The 23,788-nt window shown below is 31.6% G+C and overlaps 1 protein-coding gene across 3 annotated transcripts; it reads right to left on the bottom strand.

Moving 5' to 3' along the window:
* Positions 1 to 627: 627 nt before the first annotated feature.
* On the bottom strand, positions 628 to 23,207 carry LOC144844419 (tubulin polyglutamylase TTLL7-like). Of its 3 annotated transcripts, XM_078701318.1 has the most exons (19): positions 23,198 to 23,207; positions 22,914 to 22,942; positions 17,246 to 17,409; positions 16,399 to 16,557; positions 16,037 to 16,094; positions 15,710 to 15,773; positions 15,308 to 15,375; positions 13,917 to 14,075; positions 13,096 to 13,312; positions 11,823 to 11,987; positions 11,133 to 11,288; positions 10,396 to 10,584; positions 9,820 to 10,080; positions 9,400 to 9,477; positions 8,730 to 9,026; positions 7,539 to 7,667; positions 6,365 to 6,609; positions 5,822 to 5,992; positions 628 to 1,646 (listed from the first exon to the last, which is right to left on the bottom strand). In XM_078701318.1, the coding sequence occupies exons 3-19, from the start codon at positions 17,319 to 17,321 to the stop codon at positions 1,508 to 1,510; spliced, it is 2,631 nt and encodes an 876-aa protein (XP_078557444.1). In that variant the 5' UTR covers positions 17,322 to 17,409; positions 22,914 to 22,942; positions 23,198 to 23,207; the 3' UTR covers positions 628 to 1,507. The 3 variants fall into 3 exon arrangements, with proteins under 3 accessions (XP_078557444.1, XP_078557443.1, XP_078557445.1); XM_078701317.1 differs by lacking the exon at positions 23,198 to 23,207 and having other exon boundaries at positions 22,740 to 22,942; XM_078701319.1 differs by lacking the exons at positions 22,914 to 22,942; positions 23,198 to 23,207 and adding an exon at positions 22,605 to 22,689.
* Between the last annotated feature and the right edge of the window lie 581 nt (positions 23,208 to 23,788).

Here is a 23,788-nt window from a genome sequence, read left to right as displayed (position 1 = left end):
TTATTCAAACATTGACAGGTAAAGTTAGAAAACAAGTGCTGCATAAGCCTATAATCAATACATGTAGTATATTGTAAAGCCCAAAATGTGAGCGATTGCGCAACAACGCAACTCAACTTTGTATTCCATTATTTATTTTTTTAATTGATATGCTCTTATTTATATTTGTTTGATGACAGACGTGAAATAAACTAACTATATATTCGAGCGAATTTTCATTGTTTTTTTTACTTTTTTGTGTCGTTCGATTCGCACAAATGAATTTGCCTAAACATTCAGTGAAGATGATTTATAATTATAGCCTAATAGTTATTATCATTTATCATGTCGTCAACTTGAACCGTTGTAAAGCTCTGTCTATACTGTGCCCAAATATGGTAGTGATATTACATCATCATTTCCATCACATTTTTTTGTCATATAAAGTTTAATAGTGTAGACAGAGCTTTACATTTTTGTTGTTTATATTACCTTTATTAATATTTATTATTAAATTAATATTTACTATTATAACCACGTACAAAGGAAGTGTCTGTAACAACATTTAAATGAGTCACATTATCTATTACACTAAATGTGACTGAAAACATAATCTAGAAATGACATCATTTTTTTGATAATGAAAATGTTGGCAATGTTATTATATGCAATTCTAGAGGAAATCATTGTCTGCCAAGAAAGTAAAACATTCAGAGTTAATATGAGGTTACCTTTATTTTTCTAAAAGCCCTACGATTGTGTGGAACAATAAACATTGATCTATGAAGGTGGTTCAAATATGTCTTTAAATTAATACTATACTTAAATATAACATCCAAATTATACAGATACATATCCTAAAAATGTTGTAAAAAATAGAATTTAATAAAGCTGGTGCAATTTATAAAATGCACTAACACACATGATAGCAAATATATAAAATAATTACAAATCTTTCTAGTACATGCCTACTTTTTGTATTAAAGTTGGATAACTTTCTAGAGGTCAGAATGACAATCACACTTACGTCCAAGAGCTTAATTTAGGCCTTTATGTTTAGAAATTGCCATGTAGGCCTAGTTGTATGTGTTACTAAAATTAATAACAATAACATTTAATATTTCTATTTTTTTCATCCCTTAAAGTAAATTATTATTGATGAAGATGTTCAATCATATTAGTTATGATATTTTTTACAGATAATTTAGTTTTCAGAAGGTGAGAAAATACACATCACTTATTACAATGATTAAAATTAATTAAAAGTATGCGGCTTTCAATTCAATGTTTCAAGATTAAAAGTAATTAATATTAATTTAAAAACAAAAAAATCAATTTATTAAAATTGTTAATAGAGAAGATCATTCTGCCTAACAAAAATTATTATAATGATATTGAATATAAATTTAGATGTTTATAATACACCCCTCCCTGACATTCCTTTTTGATATACAATATTATCAGTTTTATGGCAAAACCTTGTCAAAGTCACAATTGTACACACATTGTTGTCTAATGGTATCTAATCTTAAGAGGCTAGATTATCTAGAGACTTGTTCAGGTACAAACGCGACATCCGTTGGCTCACTGGAGTCATAGCCTTGTGAGGGCTTGAAGGTAACCACGGTGATGTCCGTGAATTGCTCAACTGTGATGATGAAAGTTGTCTGAAAATAAAAATGATGTGATTTTTTTTTTCTCTGAACAGAAGTACTTAGTTATGAACAGGATCTGTGTGTATTCTGAGAATAAACTCCTAACAAAATTTATAAATTGAATACAATATGATATGACACGGCACATACAAACTTATGTTAATCAAATAAGATAACATTACAACCAAGTAACTGTAGTTTCTAGATATTTTTGTTTTTAAATTAGTTACAGTTAGTTATTCATGTATTTTTATTTTTCAATATGTTCTGTTTTGTTTTTTGGACCGCACCGCATATTGTGAGTGCCACTGTCCTGATTCAAAGGTGTATGGGTTAACATATAAATAAATAAATAAATAAACAAGTGTATAACAAATAAAAAGAGGACAAAAATATCTTGTCATATGAGTTTTAAATATTTACAGCATTATCAATGGTGGATCCAGGAATCTGAAATAGGGAGGGCTGTCCTATCTTTTGCATTACAATTTCCGAAATTTAAGGTGCAGCCCCTGATTATGATACATCAAATGAGTTCCTAAATCTGTTTTAGGGTCGTTTCATGCAAAGCTCAATCCCTATCCCTATACATAGCAGGTGTGTGGGATTTTGCAATGATTTTTAATTTATCAGTGTGTTCGACTGCATAGTTACACCAATTGTTTTAGGTATTTAATTTATATCTATCCTTTTTATCAAAATGAAATCTAACTCAATTGCAGATAATGGTTCATTTTATGTTTCTGCTAACACAATCAAAAAGCTTTTCAATCCTTATTCAAACAATATTTTGATATTCAACAATTTCATAATTATGCATTGTATTCATATTATTGAAAGTAGCGAACAAATCTACAAAATATCCTTCATCGTTTCCTTTGGTGTGAAGTAAATTGTCACACAATAAATGACAATATAGAGGTCATGACAAATGACAATAGGTCATGACAAATGACAATAAAGGTCATGACAAATGACAATAGAGGTCATGACAAATGACAATAGAGGTATTGACAAATGACAATAGAGGTCATGACAAATGACAATAAAGGTCATGAAAAACATGAAACAAAACATAACAATTAAGATTTTTAAAATCAGATTTTGATTAAGCCATTTTGTAGTTTTATTTAATAAAGTCACTTCTGCAGAAAAAAAATGCTTTCACTTATAAAAAGACAAAACAAACAGTTAATTGGCTGGCACCTAATTTGACTATTATTTTGCAGTTTTTCCAGGTAAACAATTTGTTTTGATCCAATATGTTTCTGGTCAATAGGAATAACTATTATGAAACATCAAAATTGCACATCCAAAAAAAAAAAATTTTTTCGTGGATATCTTTAATAACAGAATTGAGCAAATTATTTTTATTTCAAAATTGACTTTTTTTTCATTAAAACAATAGCCAAGGTAACTTCTGCTCTACATCTTCCATTCATTCATACCAAAGTTTAGGCTTTTAGATAAATTGCATGGTAAAAGTCAACTATATCTGAATGTGACAACATTTGAAGACCTGCGCATGCATTTTAATCTGTCATCATGTTTTTATCTCTAAGCTTCCTTGTTACAAAATACAGTACAATTCTACTTTAAGGTGTAGCCATTCCAACTGTCAAATACAGGAAGTTATCTAAGCCGTTAACTACTTACAGAATTGAACTACCATTGTGGTGTGGTGGGCAATATAACTGTGTGGTAGTGGGCAATTGAGTTACGCACTGTGTGGTGAAAATTAAATTCTGTATTATAGTGGTGGGCAATTGAAGTGACACACTTTTATTGGTGAGCTACAAGAATTTAAAGCCATTATGACCAAAAAAATTACATACAATGCAAAACATTTGTCATTTGCTTGAATTCTCACAGTTTTAACAAATTGAGCATCCTTCCCATACTACAATCTAATTATCAAAATAAGCCAAATACATTTAATGTAATAAAAACTAATAATATTCATTAATACAATTGTTTCTTTCTTTGAAATTAGTTTTATATATTTCATTTATATTGTTTTTTTCTTTATTCTTCTTTTTAAAAATAAAAAATTCTATTTGTTAAAGTTTATTTGTATTGGGGGGGGGGGGGGGGTATTGTAGGTACATTTTACTTTACCTCACATAAAAACAAACTTTTATTCTTTCTGTGTTCATACTTTCTTTGTCTATCATTTGTATTGTATACTTTTATTTGATGTTTAAGTTTCAATTTAGTTTAAAAAAGCTCATTATTAGTCAAACTAAATTAGTTGTAATCGCAGTTTGTAATCAAAATGAATTCGGTTTAAAAGTCAAAAGTTTAAAAAGAAATTTTAATTTTAATTATGTGATACCTCAAATCACATTTGATCTGTGTTGTGGTTAACCTTTGGCTAAACCATGAACTCTTACACAAGGCTTCGATTTGACAATATACAGGAAATATGAATCTGTCCCTGAAGGATCAGAAATCGTGCACCTTTAATTGAACTAGGAAATATTTACTTTTTGCAATTATAGTCACAGTGACAAATGTCTAGGACATAACAAATTATCCACAGTACCCATTTATAATGATGGGTGAGAGATCATACAATCCTATAAGATTGTGACCATTTCTATAGGAAGGAATACACTGAATAAAGGATGTCATTTAAAAAAGCAATCTGTATTGAAACAATGACAAACATATCTTATTGCAATTGTAAATTGTAAACCAGCTAATAATTACTGTAACAGTGTTAAAATCATTTAAAAAAAAAATTGTTATACTGTATTAAACAGCATCTATTATTTTTAAAATGCATTCCAACTAAACAATGGAAACTAAATTTAAAATTACCTTTTCATTGCAATAACTATGGGAAATTTAATAATAATAATTAAAAAATGTCATAGCATATTGGAAAAGAAAAAAGTGAGCAAAAACAATAAAGGATTGCGGTTTGTATTGAACATTTGATTTTGAATGAAAATACTTTTGGATTGCTGACGTCAAGGAATTACATTCTTTTACCTGTTTACACAACTAAATTGAGAAAAGGAAAAAACAAATAGGACTGCGGTTCGATTCAAAGAAATTAGAAAAAGTGAATGTCATATTAGGAATTGAAAAATGTTTGTCTGCGTAGTAGTATTAAGTGACAACGAAACGCATTATCATTTCCTATAACATATCTCATATGATTCACATCTGGCTATTAATATCAGCTTATGTCAATGATACAACAAGGTTATTCACACTTACAGTTTTTTGTTTCACATACTATTTTTACTTTTTTTATTAGCAAAGTAGCAACATCATTTCAATGTACAAGTAATGTTTTTTAACCATAAAACGTAAAAGATTAAAAACAATGTATTGAACTTTAACCACCATTTAATTTTACCAGTGCCATTTGCATATATTCCGATGTATAATCCAATTGTGATTTCATCTATTCTCTGTGTTATGTTGTCAAACTGAAACCTATGACAACTGGAGCCATCACAACATACTCAGCAGATGCCAATGAATTGGTTCGACTGGACCCAAAATTACATATTTTTGACACAATCCTAGTCTTAACTACCAGGCCAATGTTGGAGTGACAGAATATCTGACAAAACTCATACTCTCTTCAAGTTACAAAGACCCATGTTTTTTTTACAATAGAATAGAACTCCTCCTTTGGAATGTCTCTATGAAATTTGGAAAGGAACACCCCTATATGACACTTTGGAAAGGAAGACCCCTATATGACACTTGGAAAGGAACACCCCTATATGACAGTTGGAAAGGAACACCCCTATATGACACTTGGAAAGGAACACCCCTATATGACACTTGGAAAGGAACACCCCTATATGACAGTTGGAAAGGAACACCCCTATATGACACTTTGGAAAGGAACACCCCTATATGACACTTTGGAAAGGAACACCCCTATATGACACTTTGGAAAGGAACACCCCTATATGACACTTTCTTGTAGAATAAAATAAATAAGTTCAACACTATGGCCAATCACTATTTGGGTACACACCTATGACAGTTTTTGGTCTTAAAGGTGTCTCCTCAATCAAGATTTTACTGTAGTACTATTTTAGCTAAAAACAGACTTTTTAAAACATTTTTTTTTGGTTGTTGTTAGTTTTTGGAGAGTTTACTGTATCATGAATAAAAATAATTTAAAAGTTTGGAAAGACAAACAAAATGATTCTTACTTGGTTGGTGAATTGGTTTCCCCAGAAGGCATTGATAGCTTGGCTTCAGCTGCAAACTGGTACACAATGAGCAGACATTGACGACACAGTTCTATGACACGCTCACAACACATAAATTCAACACCTGATATGCTATCTTTATTCTTATGAAAGATAGTGTCCCAAGAACAGCTGTAACAAAAATGATAACAATATTATTATGATTTGATAAAATACAAATGTAAATTACAATATAAACCCCTCACTTGGGACAATTCCTATGAAACAAGTGGCACTATTGCCAACTCTTATTCAGGTGACACACCTATTTATTACTTTCACATTGGGTCCTGAATGTGTCCTCTTAATATGGGTTCTACTCTATGTTGGTTGCCTAATTTCCAAATTACCAGAGATTAATGAGAGAAGACAATGTAATCACAATGTTGACAACGAATAATCATATTTTAAATAATACAGTAGCTACAAATGTAACATACAAACATATTTATTCTATATAAATCCTATTAAAACAAATATAAACAATAACAAAAAGCAGCATGCCTCGTGTTTGATGAAAAGCAGTTCCACAGGCCTTGCCCATGACTCCAAAGTAGACGATTAAAAAGACGATAAAATATACGCCACAGTTTGAGGGACTCAATATCGGGACAACGGCACATCTTTTGAAGAACTGAACGCACATTTGACCTGACAATGTCAATCACTTTACGACGTTTAATAGAGTCCAGTTTAACCAACCAATAAGACGCTATTCGAGGCTTGTGGTATTTCCAATGTTCTTGAATCTGTATAAATTAAATAATTTATTATAATTTATTTATAGAACATAATATATTCTTGTAATGAAATGGAAATGAAAAGTTTGTCAATAAATTATTATTTGGGAGAATCATAGGTACTGTAATACCTTTTAATAGAATTAACCACATTGTTTTGTCATCTTGTTGTGTTTGCATGGTTTTTAGTTTTTATCTTCTTTATTTGTTTATCTTATTTCCAGTGGGGTCCCATTAACAACAATTGAAGTTATACAAAACAATAGCATGACAAACAAATATGGTTATATGATTTGAAAACAACAAATGTCAGTGCATTATTATAGACATGTACAGTATCTAGTTTGGTAGGATATCCTGTGCTGTAATATTATGCAGGTAAAGAATGTCAGTGCATTATTATAGACAGCCTACTGCCTAATGTACAGTACCTAGTTGGGTAGGATATCCTGTGCTGTAATATTATGCAGGTAAAGAATGAATTGTTTTTAATCTAGGACAGTCCAGAACGTTGATCACATGATTGGCGTTATAACAACAACAAAAAACACTTTTGTCCAAACAAATATTAAATAGAAAGGTGAAAAAACAACACATTCAAAATTAAGCTTTCTGACAAAAACAATCACAAAGCGAATCTACAAAGGTGAACACAAAAACACAATTTTTAGGCCTAAAACTTTTTCCGGGGATTCTGCAATCTTTTTACCTTTACATAATGATAACAAATTTTGCATTAATAATTTAATTGAAATGCGATGGAACCTTTCCACAAATCTTTCTTTTTAGCTTTTGTTTTAGCTGTTGGCTATTTGTAAGACACCCAGTTAATACATTACAGAAGTATTCTGTTGGGTTTGATTGCGAAAACTACTAACTTAGTGTAAATTAACGATAATCATTATTCTATTATGAAAGTAAGTTAGTATTTAGATTACTTGGTTAAGAATAATATCTGCTTCTTCATCTGTTTTCCCAGGAAACTTGATTCGCATATCGTTAAGCGCCATTAACGTCTTTCGCATCATTTCTTCCTCTCTGTCAAAAGCAGATGTTGAAATTTCATTCTGTTGGGACAAAGATGTATGAGAAAGTGAAGTTTTATTTTATAATACCGGTAATTAACATATTCATTTACCGATGAAAGTAATAATTAGGTTAAAGAAAAAAAACCATAAATTCTTAACTTAAACAAAACATCTTACAAATCATAAATATTATATATTTTCCAACAAAACAAGACACATAAATAAAATCAAACTTTGAATAGACCATTTTGTAGTTTTAATAAAGTTATTCAATTTTGTGCCCATCCAAAAAATTGAAAATAAAAATTATATTTAACCACCGCCATATTCCTCGCTCCAATTTTTGTTCAAAGTAACAATTATGGGACATGAAAATGGCCTATCCAACAACAATTTGTTAAATTATTTTTTAGGGGATAATATCAGTCGACATTTATATCTAAAATATATCAGGCAATTTCCATTGTTTGCTATGACTTAGCAATACAAGGTTATTAAAACAGACGAGGTAGACTAAACTAATATTTCCTTCCAAAGAAGATAAAAACTTTCAAAATAATACCTGGAACCTTGAAAAAAATTCTTTTTATCAATAATTTATTTTGTTTCAAAACAGTGCATGAAATTTCCAACTTAGAAAAAAGATTTTTCTATGTAAACACCTCAAATTATTGACCTATTAATTTATATACAACAAAATCTACTGCTCTGACGTTGTTGCATGACATGTGTTTTTGTGATGAACAACAGTGGTTATTTAAGTTATTTAATTTAAATGCATATAATAAACAATACGCATTTTTTTTCATTTTTCATTTCATTTATTTCACTATCATCGCAGCCTTAGCTGAATTACAAAGATATTTACATTTTCTCAATATTAAAATTTGTATAAAAGAATAAAACCAATGATAATTATATATAAAAAAGGATGCAATTTACACAAGAAATATATACAGGAACATTCAAAAGGTTTAGCTTAAAATATTAAAATAAAAAAAAAACCTAACAGGACCAATAAGAATCACATAGCTGTACTGGGTGATATGTAATTGCAGTGAGTGGAAACTTTCCATTGAAACAATATAACCTTTGACCTACCAAGTTTCCATCCGATGCACTTAGTTGATAAGGTTGATTTTTACGGTTCACTGTTCTTTGGTACGCACTAGTTAGACGAGCGGAATGAGGTCTTGAACTAGTTGTTAATTTCTGAGCAGATTGCGGTCGTTTAGGAATGGGATTCTTTGCTTTGTTTAACTGACTCTGAGATTGACTAGCTGTTAGCCTGGTCTTGAAATCTGTTACTGAGTTGTGTGGTGAGGTTGAAATAGGTGAAGATGCTCTTGAATCACACTCTGGAATCTCATCAACAACAGATGGCATAGATGATAATGGCTAAGAAATTAAACAAAAATAATACTTCTTTATCTAAATAATATTGTTTACTAATATTTTCTATTTATATAGCCACCATTCCAACGATCATTGCTTATGGCACTGTAAACTTAACGACTACAATTTTCAACTACATGCTTCTTCCCTAAGGGTCATGTCAGTGCTGCCAATTCTAGCGCTCATTCGTCTACGACAATGGATGTATGAGCTAGTACACCGGGGTAATCCCAACTCATCTCGAAAGATGTATTAGGTTCTTTAAAGCGCACACAAGCATTTTTATAAGCATAGCATAACTATCCAAGAAGACTTTTTTTATAGGGCATACCATCTCATAATTTTGAGATGTATATTATACTTTCCATTTGCATACCTTTGGACCTTTAAATAACTTTTGTTTTCCATCATCTTCAATATCACAAGCTTGTAACATATCAATTATCTCATCCTCCTATTAATGTAAAAAAGAAAATAATATTGTAAGTAAAAACTACTTTAATATACAAATAATGAATGTTTACGAGTTTGATAGTGTGAATATTTCATGAGTTGAAAATAGACCTGTCAATCTTTCATCAAATGAAATATTCTCTCCATTCAATGAATACAAAACATTCATCATTTTATTCAATTTATCCATCCTAAATCATTGACGAATGATAGGCCAAGAATCTATGCCATTCAAAAAGACAGTCCTCCAACTTTACAGCCATTCTACAAATTAAGGAGATTTAATTGACAAAAAGTTCATAGACTAGTCCATTTTACTAAGGGGGTTACAATCTTTCATTACCCTAAGTGATCCATTGAGTAGTTTAGCAATTTCTTTTTGAAGTGAAGCAGCACGCCCTGCTAGAAAAATGTTAAAAGCATCACTGATGAGCTTCCGATAGCGATCTTGTGAACTTTTATCTGGAGGAGGAAATATTCGCTGGTACCGCCCCATGTTACGATTCTCAAAATCTTCCCGAGCATTATCTCGGCGAATGCTGATCAGTTTTTGTTTTAGTTCTTCTTTCCTTCTGTCAACAACAATTTTTCTGCGATCAATATCCTACAGCAATAGAATGAATAGAATTATATAAAAGATTGTAGGTTTAAAAACAAGGACAATGCAAAAAAAAACCATTAAACCTAAAAACAAATGGTGTAATTGTCATATAAACGTTTTATGGTTTGATATTGATTAGGGCGACTGTCATTGTGATTCACATATTAAATGCAGTTTTAATAGAGTTTTCTTTTTTAATTTGAACAAAATTTAAACATTTTATGATGTTATATTCATGAAAAATTTTCTTTTTTATTCAGGCCCTCTTTTGGCTAATGACAATGATGCCAATTGTTTACTGTGGTAGTATTCACTTACTGTCAAATCCAAGTCTAATCGTTTGCTAGGCCTGAACAGTCTCCGTCTTGACTCTGCCTTCTGGGCTGCCATTCCCTTCCGTCTATCTGATGGCTTCATGTTTATTAATCTAAATGCATCATGCAGTAAAGCACCTTTAATATCAAGATCAATCTTCTCATCTGTTCCAAAACTTGGAGCTCGATTAATCTAAACGAATAGAAAAAAAAAATCTAGTTTATAGATAAAATGATTTTTACATGATTTTTATGATAGTTACATTCCTACAATTCCTAGAGCATTGGTTAGCATAGAGCCAAACCTCATTTTGAAGAACTTTTACAATTTTATTTTTAATGCACAATTATTTACCTTTACTTTTTAGTCGAACGCTATTAAGAGGACACCTTAAGACCCAACAAAGTTTTTCATATTACGGACATAAATGTGTTATTTGAGTAAATTATTGAGAAACCTATAAGAATACAGCAGAACTTCTCATTTAATAGGTATGCCACAAAAAAGGACATTCTTTTCAATTTCAAACTTTATTTTTAGGTTATCATTTCATTATTGACATTATGAAGCTAATAGACATGTTTTGTATAACACACTGTTATAATGTTATACTGTATGTACAATTTTTGGCTGGACCAAAAAGTCAAGTTCCAAGGCGAGTCCAGAATATATTTACAAGAAGAGATTTTATTGATATCTGCAATTAGGATTTGTATAAAAAAGATGGCGCGATGTCTTACCTCTAACAACCAAGGTTTGAGTGACTTATCAAGGAATATGTCAAACCCAAGTATTTCAAAACAAACACTGTCATTGCCAGCAGTTCCTGGCCGGCACATCCTATAGGCATGCAACACATGTGGCTCAGAAACAATCAACGTTTTGTTTATCACGTCCTGAAAGAAGGTAAAAGTTGTTTATATCCTAATTGTGTTTGGCTAAACAAACACACAATTTATAGTACTGTTAAAGTGAGTCATATGTAGATACAGTATCAACGCATAACAAACAAAATAAGTTAGTTTAGTATTATCATTTTATTTTTTTATTACTGTTTGCGATTATTTGATTATTTCAGTACTTATTTCAGTAAGTATAAGTAACTTTGTTCTGGTGATACCAGCCTAAAAGTCTTATTATGTTACAAAATTTACTTTAGTCATGGTTTTACACTTCCTAAAGTCTAAGACAATGACACAAAATGAGATATTTACAGTACCAATGTTGGTTTTGTGGTAATAGAATCATACTCAATATTACTTATGGTGATCATTACCTTATAATCTCAAGGGCATTTATTTAACAAAAGGGACAGATTCCATTTGGGTATGCCAAAAACCTTGTGTGACTTTTAAGAGAAAAGCCCGGTCTGCACTATCAAACTTTATGTGACAAAAAAATGACTGAGCTTAAGAATGAAGAGAACTCACCGCAATGCTTTTCCATATGGCGGCAACATCGTAATCATTCTTGCGGAGGTAATCATTAAAGAACTGAATGGATCTTTTGCTGCCCTTGGTAACATCTTCATCGCGTTGAAAGTTCTCACTTCTCTTGTTAATCGAGTAGTTTGTGAGATGCATATACAATTGTTCCTGCAAAGATAAATTGTATTGTATAATAGTTAATAAATACTTAACATCGCTAGCCAAAAATAAACCTCATATCAAAAGCTAAAATATGATTGGTGTTAATTAAAAACTGAAATCTCAATGACTTTTCAATATAATTGCTCATCATTATAACACTAAAATACAAAGCACATAATTTATGTTATTTATACAGAACTCTTCAAAGTATCACCAAATGACCAACAAATGTACACATACTGAACATACTGTACTACTACTATTACTATGCATCCTCAATGCATGCATAACCTAACCCTAACATACTGTACTACTACTATTACTATGCATCCTCAATGCATGCATAACCTAACCCTAACATACTGTACTACTACTATTACTATGCATCCTCAATGCATGCATAACCTAACCCTAACATACTGTACTACTACTATTACTATGCATCCTCAATGCATGCATAACCTAACCCTAACATACTGTACTACTACTATTACTATGCATCCTCAATGCATGCATAACCTAACCCTAACATACTGTACTACTACTATTACTATGCATCCTCAATGCATGCATAACCTAACCCTAACATACTGTACTACTACTATTACTATGCATCCTCAATGCATGCATAACCTAACCCTAACATACTGTACTACTACTATTACTATGCATCCTCAATGCATGCATAACCTAACCCTAACATACTGTACTACTACTATTACTATGCATCCTCAATGCATGCATAACCTAACCCTAACATACTGTACTACTACTATTACTATGCATCCTCAATGCATGCATAACCTAACCCTAACATACTGTACTACTACTATTACTATGCATCCTCAATGCATGCATAACCTAACCCTAACATACTGTACTACTACTATTACTATGCATCCTCAATGCATGCATAACCTAACCCTAACATACTGTACTACTACTATTACTATGCATCCTCAATGCATGCATAACCTAACCCTAACATACTGTACTACTACTATTACTATGCATCCTCAATGCATGCATATAATGGTGTACATTGGTCAAAACCAGAGTTATTAATTATTGAAATTCAAACAATTAATAAATATTCAACAATATTCTAACTCACCACATTTCCATCTGATGGGGCGGCATACTTTTGCGTACTCAATCTAACAAGGCCATCATTAAAAAGGAAAACTCTTAAAGGGTCACATGATGTCACCAAAACATAAATACGGAGGTCAAATTTGTAACCTTCCAATAAGAAAGGCCGATCTAGATACTCCTGAACAATCGTATGGTCTTGTTGTTGAATTCTCTCACCATTTCGAAATAAGGAAATGCTAGAAAAGAAAAAGAATGGGAAAAAAATTTAATAAATCATAAATAAATCAGATATTTATATGTAAATGTCTTCTACTTTTGTGATAATATTGTTTATCATTCTACATTTAAACAAATACATTCTATGTTTTAACATTGTGTACATGTTTATTATGTGTTATGTTATGTACCATTTTGAACTAAGAATATGATATATAAATGGATTGAATTGGACTTTCAACTTTTGAATAACACATGCAAATAAAACAAGTGGTTTAAACATTGTAAAATGTATTGACTTTATTTAGGAGTTTATTGTTTCATTGAGTGGAATGACTGTTTATTCAACGCTCAAAGTATAGTAGTATACAAGTGTCTTGTATACTATATATATATCCTTAGTAGTAGTTTATTATGGTACAAATAAAAAGATCTGTAAAGCTCTGTCTAACACTAACTTTAACAAACTTTATGTGAAAAAAAAAGTGAGGTGCCCATACATGAACATGATGCCATAGCAATACCATATTTGGGCATATCGCTACCATATTTGGACACATCACACTTTTTTGACAAACTATAGTTTGATAGTGTAGACAGAGCTTAACAAAGATGAATACATACCCTTGGCCCATTGAGCCATTGGAAGGTTTCACTATGAAAGTCTGCTTCTTATTTTTGCGTTTCAGTTCTCGTACGTAACATTGAAATGCACTGTATTCCGCGGGAAAGACCCAGGTTTTGGGAGAAAAATTGTATTCATGTGGATGTACCTTCATCATTCTATGTAAAAATAATAATAATATTACAAATAAAGACAAATTGTGAGAAACTTTTAAGAATACAGTAAATCCCCTACTTAGGGACACCACTATTAATAAGGGGACACTTTCTTGTGAAACAAACTAGTGGCAGGCAGCAATATATACACTGCAGCCAACCCTTATCCAGGGGACACTTTCTTGTGAAACAAACTAGTGGCAGGCAGCAATATATACACTGCAGCCAACCCTTATCCAGGGGACACTTTCTTGTGAAACAAACTAGTGGCAGGCAGCAATATATACACTGCAGCCAACCCTTATTCAGGGGACACTTTCTTGTGAAACAAACTAGTGGCAGGCAGCAATATATACACTGCAGCCAACCCTTATCCAGGGGACACTTTCTTGTGAAACAAACTAGTGGCAGGCAGCAATATATACACTGCAGCCAACCCTTATCCAGGGGACACTTTCTTGTGAAACAAACTAGTGGCAGGCAGCAATATATACACTGCAGCCAACCCTTATCCAGGGGACACTTTCTTGTGAAACAAACTAGTGGCAGGCAGCAATATATACACTGCAGCCAACCCTTATTCAGGGGACACTTTCTTGTGAAACAAACTAGTGGCAGGCAGCAATATATACACTGCAGCCAACCCTTATTCAGGGGACACTTTCTTGTGAAACAAACTAGTGGCAGGCAGCAATATATACACTGCAGCCAACCCTTATTCAGGGGACACTTTCTTGTGAAACAAACTAGTGGCAGGCAGCAATATATACACTGCAGCCAACCCTTATTCAGGGGACACTTTCTTGTGAAACAAACTAGTGGCAGGCAGCAATATATACATTGCAGCCAACCCTTATCCAGGGGACACTTTCTTGTGAAACAAACTAGTGGCAGGCAGCAATATATACATTGCAGCCAACCCTTATCCAGGGGACACTTTCTTGTGAAACAAACTAGTGGCAGGCAGCAATATATACACAGCAGCCAACCCTTACCCAGGGGACATTTCTATTAGTATTTAGAGGACGCGCTCATTTGTGTCCCAAAGGTGTCCCCTTAATAGTGGTTCTACTGTATTGTCTTCTTTGTGTTCATCTGGATTAAACCAATTTCTTATCCACCACTTACAGTAACTGTACATCTTTAACAATGGGTTAGGGTTAGACTAAAACTAAAACCAGACTAAATAAGGAAAAATATAAATAATCTTATCTTATTGCCACTAAATGACGTACTTTGCTAAATTTCTTGCGAGACAGTCTTTGCGGCATATCTCACCCATGGCAGGAAAATGATTAACTCTCTACAATGACAAATAAAATGGTTTTCAATTAATGATTCAAATGATACATTTGCATGTCTGTAAATCTTCATTGATACAAGCTGTTTTCAGTACAAGAGGCAGGATTTATATGTTCTTTAAATGCTGTAGTGCTAAAAAAATGTTATACAGTACCATCTGTTATTGGCATTGCAGAGACTGGCAGTGGTGTGCTGAAACTAATTTGCTACTTTCTATTTGTTTCTTTTTTTTGTCAAACTAGTTTGATAGTGTAGACAGAGCTTTAGAGTTATGCAATAAAATACTAACCTGATATGGTTTAAAATACTAACCTGGTATGGTTTAAAATACTAACCTGATATGGTTTTAATTCAGCTACTCTCTCGTTTGGAACGGCTGTGTCATTCCAGAACAAAAAACTAAAGACAAAAGTGAGAAATTGTATTTATCAAATTATTGCCATATCTTAGGTACAACTTACAATTAAAAATGAAGAGGAAAATATGAAACTCTTTTTGGTTAATAATCATGTAACATAATTGATAACCACCACATGTAATTTGCATGCAATATCAAATATTGAAAGTTATACTTATATATAAATACAAAAGCAGCAAAAGAGCTGTAGGTTTGAGCTTTATATGAGCTTTGAATAATTTATTATTTTTAAAACAGTACTTACCACGAAGGGTCTTCATCTAAATCTGATAAATTACCAAACTCATGTGCAACTTTCCGCACTGGAAAAAAAATAGAAAAAAAGTTTAATGGGGAATTTTAAAAACAATACAGTATAGTAGTCAACTGTTGCAAATCATGATATGACTTTTATTGTATGGTACAAAATAGATGAATACCAGATTTGTCAAAATCTGCAATAATTCTGTCCGGTACTGTACTAAGAATCATAATTATATTATTTTATTTATGTAATGGTATGAAGTTGATCATAAATCCTCAAGTTAAAGCATGAATATCATTCAATACATGTTTACAGTAAAACATTCAGTAAACCTAAAAAACACAAAACACAATAATTATTACCAATTTCATATTTTGTAGCCGAGACATTTAAAGATATTAACAATTTCCGCCTCTTGGTTTTCTTTCTTGTTGTATGGTGTCGACTTTTAGTCGCAAATTGACTTCTATTTTCAAGCATGTCATCTCTCCTCGCTTCCATTTTCCTATCTGACAATTCATCTAAGGAATAAATGATGTAAGACTGATTAAAGTAAAAACATTAATGTCAATATATATTCATGCATGTTAATATTAAAACACAGTAAATATTACTTGTTAAATGTTTATTACATTATATATTCTTAACACACAATTAATGGTGAATATTGTATTATAATAATTATGCTCTAAATAATCCTATATATTGCAGGTCAATCAACAATAACCACTTTTTGGTACTGTATCTATAATATGTATTTGTATTGTATGTTACAGTAACACATGTGATTCCTATACCATGTTAAGTTAGGATTAATACTGTGTTACATCACATGTGACATTTTGTTCTACAGTACTTAATGTACGATACACAGTAACTTGTTATACTGTACACACACAATATGTTTTCTAAGATTGTTTACAGTATGATATAGGACAAATTTTATATACTCTACTTAGCAAGAAGACTACAACAATCAACAGAGCTTTCAAAGCTTTTACTGTTCTGATTAAACTTTTTTTATGTTAGTCCACCAGTCGGCTTTTTTTTTATGTTTACAAGCAGTATACAGTACGTATGAAATGCCATATGTGCCAAAATATGTATCTTTTTACTAATATTAAGTCAAAACTCCATCTAGAACATAGACTTATCTTCTGTTATGATACAGGGTACTAATTAACGAAGTAAGTATACTGTTGTATTTACTTTTGTTTTGAATGCTGACATCATCTCCACTGTGATTCACACTTCCCCCTTCAATACCTCCTGATGTTGAAGGCATCTCTAACTTTGTTATACAACACTTAATGTTGCACTAATGTTCATCTTCAAAGGTCACTTGTGTTAACCATTTGATAACCAATAATGCACTGCAAATCAAAAATATTTTTTATTTAGAAATATGACAAATATTAATGAAATGAAACATTTTTCTCTAGTGAACTATTTCAAATTAAAAAAACATTGCACATAGTAAAAGTGTAATGTATCCACAGTATCTGTCATTTAAAAGGAAAATTGTTTGTTTTACCACTTTCTGGTTGTGATGTATTGTAGTACTGTAACTGATGGTGTATAGTTACACATTACTCAATAAGATATGTTGTCAATCAAAATTTATGAAATATTAGATCTATTGTATATTAAAATTTGCATTTTGTTAATAAGGTTCAATACAAAGATGTCAAAAGTGCAATCTTTCAGTATTCATTAAGCTATTTGACAAAAAAAGTGTGATATACCCAAATATGATAATGATATGCCCAAATATGGTAGGGATATGACATCATCATGTCTATATATGGGCACATCACTTTTTTTTGTCACATAAAGTTTGATATAAAGAGCTTAAGAAACATGTGTCATTGAAAAAATAATAAGTGTTCATGAATAAAGTGATGAGCAATCAAAATAGTTGCCTTGGAAACAGATAAACAAACTTGGAAACCGTTTTATTGGAAAGAGAAACAATAATACTTGCAAGAAGCACATTGTGTTTGTGATGCTTAAAATGATTAAGGACATGTTGAATTAACACAATCACTATGGAGACATCATGAACTGACTAGATACTGTAGATATCAGTATTAGCATGGCAGCCATGAAGAAACTATAAAAAAAATGGTCTGATGCAGGGAATCTATATTTTCGCTAGTGAGGTACAGTATAGAAAAAACAGTAACACACTAATGTTTCCTACTAACTCCAAATTCTGATTGTTTTTGACAATGTTCCCCGTTTAATGAAATGCAACTTGCAACCAAATGAAACCAAATTTAAAAGTCGATCAGAACTGGAGTAACAAAGTTATGCTGTGTTTTATACCAAAACCTGATACCAGCTAGCACCACAGTATTACGATTCAAGATTATTTATTGATCCATAAACTGAACATTTTACTTTTTTTGGCAATTATACATTTAAATTGAAAATACATTAAAACATCAAAATACCAAAAAATGAAGTGATAATATAGATAAAAAGTATTCTTAAAAATAAGAATATACTTTATAAAATGTTTAAACTTTAATTAAATTTTTCAATACTAATTAACATGTTGTTATTAAATTAAAAAATAGATTCGGGTAAAAAAGTATGCCTCTGTGCATGATTTAAATAAAACAATTCTACAAAACAGAATGGTTTAATTGTGTTGTTCCTAATGTGAAGTAAATACACTCCAACTTTATCACAATAGGTGATACAAATAAACACTATGATGCTGAATTACTGACTGTCATCCAGTGACACAATAGACCCCCAGGGGGTTGTGTATCATAACAAAAGCCCCTTGTATTTGACATTGCAAAGCACAATAAAGTGCTCTTTTCTCAGGTTTAAGTATTGAGTAATTATAGGCTTGAGCATACAGTCATTTTTTTATTAACTACATTTTTAAATGATGAAGGTTAAATCTCATGGTCTTTGAGGTACTGTATTGATTAGCCTTCTTTTTGTAATCCACAAAACAAGAATGTTATTATTTCCCTTTGTTGTATCTTCTCTTTAGAACAAACGCCCATCTTTTGTCAAACATTCATCCTCTTTTGATTCATTTGAAAAACTCATTTATTTAGCATTTTCAGGATACATGGGCACCTATTTATTTTTATTGCCACAATTTTTGATTATCAAAATATTCATCTACTTGAATAAGAATAAGATATTGCTCTTCTCAAATACTACCTAAAAGTCTAAAAATAAATTAATATTAAAAGACAAACATTCCAAATTCTGCTTTATTAAGTCTGAAAATCAGACATTTTTTTCCACTGGTATTGTGGGAGAATGTGACTCGTGACAACAAATGAGTTTTCTTGGCTTTTTGTATTGTAAAGAAATGCTTCATTCACATGAAAGTCTCAGCAAATAAAACAGAATCACAGATGAAATATTAAATAAAAACAGACTAGTCGGTACTTTACTACTCGGTGTAGATACGCTAACTAATTCATAACAACTCTGAGAACACTATTTAGACTTGTTTAAATACAATGCATGCAGCCAAACGTCATAAGTGTACATTCTTAATCGGATACGCATACCGGTTATAGCCCCAAAAAGTATACATAATTATTAAGCAATTATTGTGATTGTAAAACTTGCACTGAATTAATAATTATTTATTGTATAGTAGGCCTAGCTCTACTTACCCAACATTGACAAAACAAAAGTAATTCATTTTTTTGTAGTACTAGCTAGTAGTCAACGTGGATTAAATAAATTAATTTTTAATCAACTTCTATGCCCACACCAACAACCAACATACAGTACATATGTTATGCGCGATTTGAACGATTTGCGCAATTTAAAATTGCGCAAACAATTCCTTGCGCAATTTGAATTGAAACATGTGTTTCAAATTGCGCAAGCAACGTATTAAATTGCGCAAGTAATCTGCAAATTGCGCAAGGTTTTTCGACAGATTGTGAAATCATGCACACTCATATTTTTATAGTAATTTCTAAGAATGATTCAAAATTAAAGATAATATCGCATTTCCTTATTTTAGTAGTGAAAATATTGTTATTGTTAGCATACCGTCGAAGACCCGACGAATGAAAACAAAGCGGTGGTGTTCCCGGCGGGCACGGCGGGCGGCTAATACTACTCTAGCCTACCAAAGATAGACCTTTGAGCCTACTGGCTATGTTTGATAGCAAGTCTAAACGTTGGTGGCGTTAGACTATGTTGTGTATCAGAGCCATATATATATATGGCTCTGTTGTGTATTACTCACTACATTAATTTTTGTTATTTTTACATTTATTATGATTTATTTCAAGTTACAATGAGTGATAAAAATAAGATATGGAAGTTAGGAGATTATGGCATTTCAGAAGTCGATACTTATAAGTATTTAGGTGTTTTTATATCACGTAATCTAAATGATCATGTTCATTTTGAAAATGTAATTAAAAAGGGAAATCGCCTAATTGCTTATATCAAGTCAATTATTGACAATTGTAATAACTTCAACCGCATATACTACGGTGATATTTTATGGAAGGTAATCGCTTTACCGTCAATTAATTATGCTTGCTCAACGTGGTGTGGTAGTTATTCTGACGTTGATAAACTTGAAAAATTGCAGCTTCAAATGGCACGGTGTATTTTAAAAGCACCACGTAATACACCACGGACAGCGTTATACGGCGAACTTGGCTGGTCGCCTATTTCTGTTATACAGGATAATTATAGGATAAATTTTTTCAATCGTATTTTATTGATGGATCACAATCGATGGCCAAAACTATTACTTACTTCTTTGCTTGACTTAAACTGTAATTTTAATCTATTAAGTTATAAGATTGTCAATCACTTAGAAAACCTATTTACTAAAGGTAATGCAAATGATATATTTGAATATATTTGTAATAACAAAGAAATTGTTAATTCACATTGGGTGTGCCCTCTTAAACAATCTCTCTTTGATTTATCAATTACTAATTGGAGCCAAGAGTTAAATACAAAATCATCACTCAACGAATACAAATCTTTAAAAAAAACCCCTTGTCTTGAAACTTACCTTCTGGACAAAACAGATTTTGAAGGGGCAAGCATCAAATTTAAGCTGCGCACAAATACTCTGCCATTAGAAGGTAGAAAATGCAATTGGCTACCTGAAAGTGATGGTTTATGTAGTCTATGCAATATGAAACGTATAGAAAACGTAACACACTTCCTATTTGAATGTCCTGCTTACGACGACATTAGAAAAGAAGAAACCATGAGATTAAAACTACAATTGCAATCTTCTAACCTTAATCATATTTGGCACTTATTCATAAATTCTAATACTGATGTTAAAATACACCTAACACTTGGAAGTGACTATCATGTGTTCAGTAAAGAAACCCATCTAATACTTGATAAATTTTGCAAAATATATGCCAAAAGAGCATGGAAAAAGCGCTCCGCAATTATCAATTAATAGATCTAGAGATTGTACCCGATTTCCGTTCTGTATTGCAGAGTAAGACTTGCATAGTGTAAATTTCTGTTGTTGTCTTATGTTTAACTTTAGGCCTATAATGTAATTTTTTAATTTTGCAAATGTAATTTTTTTTAGGCCTTTTATTTATATCTGTATTTTGTATCATCATTGTAAACAACACTTAACTGCTGCATGGAGACTTTAAATTTATATTTACAAAACTTTAAAAACACAATTAAATCAGGATTATAATTTGAGGTAAAATAGTTAATAAAACACTAAAAATAAGATTAAATATTAAAATTAGGAAAATCGAAATAATAATAAAAATAATACCACTGTAACTAAATAACAAATAAAGATCATAACTCATAACATAATTAAATGATATACAGTATTAACAAGAACATAAATAATTAAATAATATTTAAACAATATAATATTTAAATTAAATGACATTTTTAATAATAGGTCTAATAATATTTTCTTTAAAATTAACATATTAATAACATTGATAATAATACTAATAATAAATAATAACACTCCATCAAAGTTAAGTATTGTACTTTTTGCTTTTTAGTTTTTAGTTTCTTTTTGTACAATTCGTTTCCTTTCATTTAAATGTTTTTTCTTTTATTTTCTCTTTATATTTTATGTAATGTATGTAAGAACGCACCGTCCAGAAGAACGTGTGCCGCCGATTTAAAGGCGTATGTTCAATAAAGTTATTATTATTATTATTTAATTGTGTATACCATTTATGCTGTGTATTATACACATGTTATCTTCGCATTTATTATGTTTCATTTTATTAGTTTCCAATAAATTATTATTGTTAACCGATCGTCGACGTTGGCACGCATTCTTGTAGAATTCTGCTGCGCAATTTGAAAATTTTACAAATTGTGCAGCGCAATTTGAAATTGCGCAAAGATTTTCTTGCGCAATTTGAAATTGCGCAAGTTGATTGCGCAATTTAATATTGCGCAAGAAAATCTTTGCGCAATTTCAAATTGCGCAAGAATTCTTTGCGCAATTTCAAATTGCGCAAGGATTTTTTTGCGCAATTTCAAATTGCGCAAATCGTTCAAAACACATACAATGAAATAATTCCCATCAACAACGTACCTCGCCTCGAACACTGACAACATCTATCTAGCTATATGGGATGACTAGGCTGAAATGTTAGGCCTAGGCCTAGGTAGCGTAGCCGTATATAGTGTGACAACAGCAGCAGTCGAACTCTGACCGCGATGGACTCACCCACTCACTGGCACTGATGATGCAGATTAGTGTTGTATTTAACCTGCAGGCTGGATGTAATCCCTGCAATATGAGGTGTTAATGAGGCACTATAAGACGTATAAACACAAGTTACATTCCACTTAATAAATTGATCGATATGTATCGATTATAATAGTTTAACAACAGGCTGACCTCGAAATCGCAATTACCCCGTCCCCATCTCTCTCTACTTAAATCTTGTTTGTAAATAATTAAGTCGTCGCGTCCGTCCTTACGCTTGAACACGTGATAACAATCAATGTGTGTCTCCCTTAGTTACCGTAAAAATAGGTGGCGCTAGATCACACATTTTTGGTAAAAAAACAGAGAGACGTAATAAGCCGAAATGAATTCCATACAACTTTGTTTCTGATTTTTTTTTTTTTTTAAAAAGGTCCACTTGTTAAGGCCTAGGTCTGACATTTTCAACCCTTTAAATATCTCTCTTTCAAAAAATAAAAGAAAAACTTATTAAAAAATATTAATTTTCCATTTAAAAACAAATATCCGTAGAGGTTCGAACCCACTCCTCTAGAGCTGAGAGCACTCACACCTGAGCATTACCCGTTACGCCACAAAGTACATGACAGAACAGCTGATAATTGTCTATTTATACGTGTATTACGTAATTCATCATTACGTCATAAATATACATAAATTAACCTTGTTCAACAAGATGACCGGTTAGCTCAGGCGACTGAGCGTCGTGTTAATACACAAATGTCGTGGGTTCGATTCCCACGCTGGTTGGTGGAATAGAGTTAAAAGCTATGCGAGCTGTTTGGGGTTCACATAATTATAACGTCCCCATTTCCACCACAAATCATGAGGCGACAACATCAATGCATCTGGTGATGTGCTGGAAACGACCCCAAAATATTGTACAACAGCTGATAAGCAAACCGTGCGTATAAAATAATGCTAATGCTTGCTTTCATTTGCCTGTGCTTAGGTTTCCAGCCTGTCTTGTATACCATGTATTGTGAATATCAAAGGCTAATTAAAGATGAAAATGTTTTTTTATCAAA

This window comes from Antedon bifida, chromosome 6, assembly GCF_963402885.1.
Source record: "Antedon bifida chromosome 6, ecAntBifi1.1, whole genome shotgun sequence".
Taxonomy (NCBI): Eukaryota; Metazoa; Echinodermata; class Crinoidea; order Comatulida; family Antedonidae; genus Antedon; species Antedon bifida.
This window is presented reverse-complemented; position numbering and strand designations above follow the sequence as displayed.